At 37.1% G+C, this 4,314-nt stretch overlaps 1 protein-coding gene across 1 annotated transcript in view; it reads right to left on the bottom strand.

Moving 5' to 3' along the window:
- Positions 1-2,923: 2,923 nt before the first annotated feature.
- The window catches only part of prr35 (proline rich 35), an 8,145-nt gene continuing 6,754 nt past the window's right edge, over positions 2,924-4,314 (bottom strand). The window contains exon 4 of the mRNA XM_016458841.1: positions 2,924-3,744. Coding sequence (XP_016314327.1) covers positions 3,048-3,744 — 697 coding nt within the window. The 3' untranslated portion in view covers positions 2,924-3,047. The remainder of the gene's footprint in view (positions 3,745-4,314) is intronic.

Here is a 4,314-nt window from a genome sequence, read left to right as displayed (position 1 = left end):
TTCACAATGAAACACACAGCGCCTTCATGACATGGCGGCGGCAACAACAATACTACAGCGAGAATGTGAGAAAGTTGCGCCGCCTTTCTTTGCGTGAACATTTGGGCAGGGTTATGCACATCTTCCCACATAGTGAGGTAGATATGTGGGGGCGTGTTTAAACGAGCCGTTTTAGGAGGGCGTGGACAAGTCTTAACTTTTATAAAGAATATCTCTTTGGATTTGAGACTTTAGTCTTTGCAACTTTACAGATCTTCTTTATGCACCAAGAGCTTGTAACACTCCAAAGAGAAAGGACAAATTGAAATCGCATCATATGACCCCTTTAAGTGAACTATTGAGAAAGCGAGTGCGACGTGTGTGTTCTCTTTAAAAAGTCCACCGGAAACGAGAGCTGCGCCAGGAAAATATCTGCAGCGCCTCCTACTGCACTGCGATGGAATAACAAGCTCGCTGAAGGCGCTCAAAGAAGACAATGCGTAAAATTCTGCGTCAGAAATGTGCGTCTAATGGTTTTCACCTCTTGTGGCTCCAGATTGTGGCTTTAATTTCATTTTAGGTAACGCGATTGATGTTTTTGGGAAACTTGGTAAGTTTTAGAAATGTAGATGCGCGTCCAGTTACGCAGAGACGTTTGTACATGTTTAAAGTTATATATCCTGTTGTATCTGTACAATAAGCCGTTTCATATGTGAAAATACATCTAAAAACATGACCGTTTATTTGAGTTTGTGCTAATGCTGGACCACTTCACTTCATGTCCACTAGAGGTCGCGATTGAGCCTCACAGATTCCCCACAAGAGTCGTTCAGTCAGGGAAGATTATTGATGCTTGATATTTACCTCACAAATGAAGGCTGTGAAGACAAATTGTTATTATCCAGGGCTATTACTAAATAATGAAACATGAAAATATTCCAGAGTTTGTTAAACAAGCCTGTTGAAATATTCTTGTCCCATGTATTGTACATGTTTACTGTTAAAAATATTTTCTGATCGAAATCAACAAAGTCGTTTATATATGTAGGCTATAGGCCTGTGTGTGTATATATTTATTTATTTTGTCTGCATTAGCCTATTTCATTTAACTTAATGAAGATGATGATGTCACATCTAGTTACCAAGTTATATTAATATGGTCTCTAATCATTTTATTAAATCGGTGAACACTTGTTATTGAAGAAATGTATTCATGTTTTTACACAATAGAACATATTTAGCAAAATATTCTAATTAGGTTTGTTTTATTAATTTAATCCCGCAATGAAAACTCTGAACACAATGTAAGTAGATTGTAAGATTTATTAGTGTTTTTGATATTTCGTAAATATATGTTTTTAAACCTGTCACTATTAAGTTACATATTATTCTTCCATTCAGTGTTTGTGTTTCTTATCAGAAATGTTAAATGTGTCTAACCATTTATTTTGGCAAATGTCAATCAGTTTAGTTATTTTACATTTGCTTAAATGTGATTAAATGTGTATGTTTATATATATTCTCTGACAGTCTGTGGTGACCAGCTGCATTCTGACACCTGTGTTTGTGGCAGGTGACCTTTCAGATGCATGTGTAAGAAAGCGGGCGAGGTTCGGGGTGTGTCTCCGTTCAGGTTTTCTGTCTGGGGCCCGTCGACCGTCTCGTCCCTGCAGCTTTGACCTTTCAGTGTGGAGGAGCTTCTTCTCAGGTACAGCTCACGGTCACAGTTCACCTTTATCACAGCAGAGCAACACGTCAGGAACGATACTGTACACCTGTAAGCACCGTATCACTATGTATTAGAGCAAACCGCTTTACCCTACAGCCCTCCTAACTGAAACATTAACCTCTTTCACACAATCTGTCCGGTTGTATTTATTATGCAGTCATACTGTAAACTACACTTCACCTAAATATTTTTTTCACCACTGTCTTGCAATGCAGAAGCAAAGATATTCACACAAGCACTAAAATAATTTGATCATTTTATTGCAGGATTTTTTATGCATCTTAAATGAACACAAAATTCACACTGATGAAACAGTAATGTGAGATTAGCAGTATCTTCCTTCAGTTTTTTGTGTGAAACAATCATCTTATGTGCATCTTGTTTGAATGTTGATTATTTACAGAAGACAAGAAGTCTTAAAACAAACTTATGGTGGAACTGAGTGCATGAATAAATGCAAAATAAATAAAATATGTGACATATGTCAGAAAACTCCATGTGTTACAAACAAATATATTAAATAAATACAGTTGTAGTTCCTTAACCCTTTTCTTTTAAACCAGGGTTTGATTTTCGTCCTGTAATGGGACTCATTCTGTACATGGATTTTAATTCAACTAACCATAATTCATTAAATGATTTTGATCATTAAGTCAGTGCATGTATTTTGTCCTTCATATTTTCCTCCATCAGTTATTTTTGGCATAAGCTGCTTGGTTTAGATCTGTGCTTGATTCTTCATATCTGTATCGTCTTTTCACAGTTTATTTTGTAAATCATATAGTGTTTTATATAGTGTTGCTCTGGGTTTTGTTTTTTTTTAAAGTCTCTTCTGCTCACCAAAGGTTCAAATTTATTTGATCAAAAATACAGTAAAAACAGCAAAATATTATTGCTATTTTAAATAACTGGTTTCTATTATAATATATTTTAAAATGTAATTTATTCCCGTGATTTAAAGCTGAATTTTCAGCATCATTACTCCAGTCTTTAGTGTCACGTGGTCCTTCAGAAATCATTCTAATATACTGATTTGCTGTTCAATAAACATTTCAAACATTTTTTTTGTTTGTTTTTGCAGAAACTGTGATACATTTTATTTTTCAGGATTCGTTTATGCATAGAAAGTTAAAAAGAAATAGCAGTTATTTGAAACTGAATCTTTTGCAGCCTTATAAATGTCTTTAATGTAATTTTTGATAAATTTGATGCTGAGTAAAAGTATTAATTTCTTTAAAAAAAAAAAGAAGCATACATTTAGTCAAGTGTGTCCACTCCAAACATTTATCTTGCAATGTAAATGATGTAAGTTCTTGTTTATTTTTCTTGTTCATGTTCGCTACACCAGTGTGTCGGTGGTTGTTAACGGGCTGGTCGGACAAAGCGTGTCCAGATGTTGAATGGACGACGGTCTGTTGGGTGTTTTGGAGCAGAGAAGGACACTTGAGTCGGCTTCACACTTCGTGGTTCTGCTGTGCCACAGAGCTTCAGCCGTCCCGGGCCGAATCGCCAGCCCGCCGTCAGACAGCACCTCTGTCTTCACCACAGGCAGCTGGGATGGATTGAGTTTCATCAGCGCATCCAGAGAGCACTTCTGCCTTTCTTTAACACCGCTTCCTCGCTCCAGCGCATCTCCGCCGTATTTATCATCCTCCTCTTCCTCCTCGTCTTCCGTCTCGGAGCAGATTTCATCTCCTGTGTCTTTTGTTTCTCCTAGAACGTCTCCAGCGACGTTCGTGATTCCCACAGTGTCTTTTTTGATGGATAGATCGAGCGGCCCTTCGTTGGAGCGAGTTGTGCGCTCCAGCGCCTGTTGAATGTGCGACAGCTCCGACCGGATCTTTCCCAGGTGCGCCCACAGGTGGCACTGCTCCGGCAGAGATGCTGCACGCTGCTCTGTGTTCTGGTACTCCTGCAGTAACGTGCTGAAGTCCTGCAGGAGCACAGCTGCTGGGTCCGCTTCTCTCTCCATTCCTCTCTGTCTCGCCTCCAGCTGCTCAGACATATGCGGCGGGGACGAGACGTCACTGCAGGGGCTGTGAAAACACCGTTTAATTGTATCTAAATACCATCCATCAACTCCATCCTGACTGAGCGTGTAGTACATAGAGAGCGAGAACACTCAAGCAAGACATCCCAGATATATAATGCATCTTTTGTGTATATTTATATATAGATACAATGTATCTGGTATGTCTGTTTCTGGATATCTTAAAATACTCCTTATAATCTTATTTTCTCTCATAAAGCAACAAGCACAAGAGATCATGCTTTACAGTGCTTTTCAACATTGGTGTACTTAGGCTAAACGTGAAGTTGCGTCCACAATAAAGGTAAAATCATTGAAACACACTTTCAGATAGTTTATTGCGTTTTAAAATGTGACATCTGACAGTCTTATAAAAATAAAAGACAAAAAGTAGGTTATGTATTCATTAAGAAATAATTCATTTAATAATAATAATAATAAAAAAAAATATATATATATTCAACATATTAATTTAAAATTTTAATATACCTAAATTTAATTTTAATAGAGTGTGTGTGTATTTTATATATTATATTATATTATATTATATTAATAATAATAGCATTTGGAATAAACA

The sequence above is a fragment of the Sinocyclocheilus anshuiensis genome, unplaced genomic scaffold (assembly GCF_001515605.1).
Source record: "Sinocyclocheilus anshuiensis isolate Anshui unplaced genomic scaffold, SAMN03320099.WGS_v1.1 scaffold415, whole genome shotgun sequence".
NCBI lineage: Eukaryota > Metazoa > Chordata > Actinopteri > Cypriniformes > Cyprinidae > Sinocyclocheilus > Sinocyclocheilus anshuiensis.
This window is presented reverse-complemented; position numbering and strand designations above follow the sequence as displayed.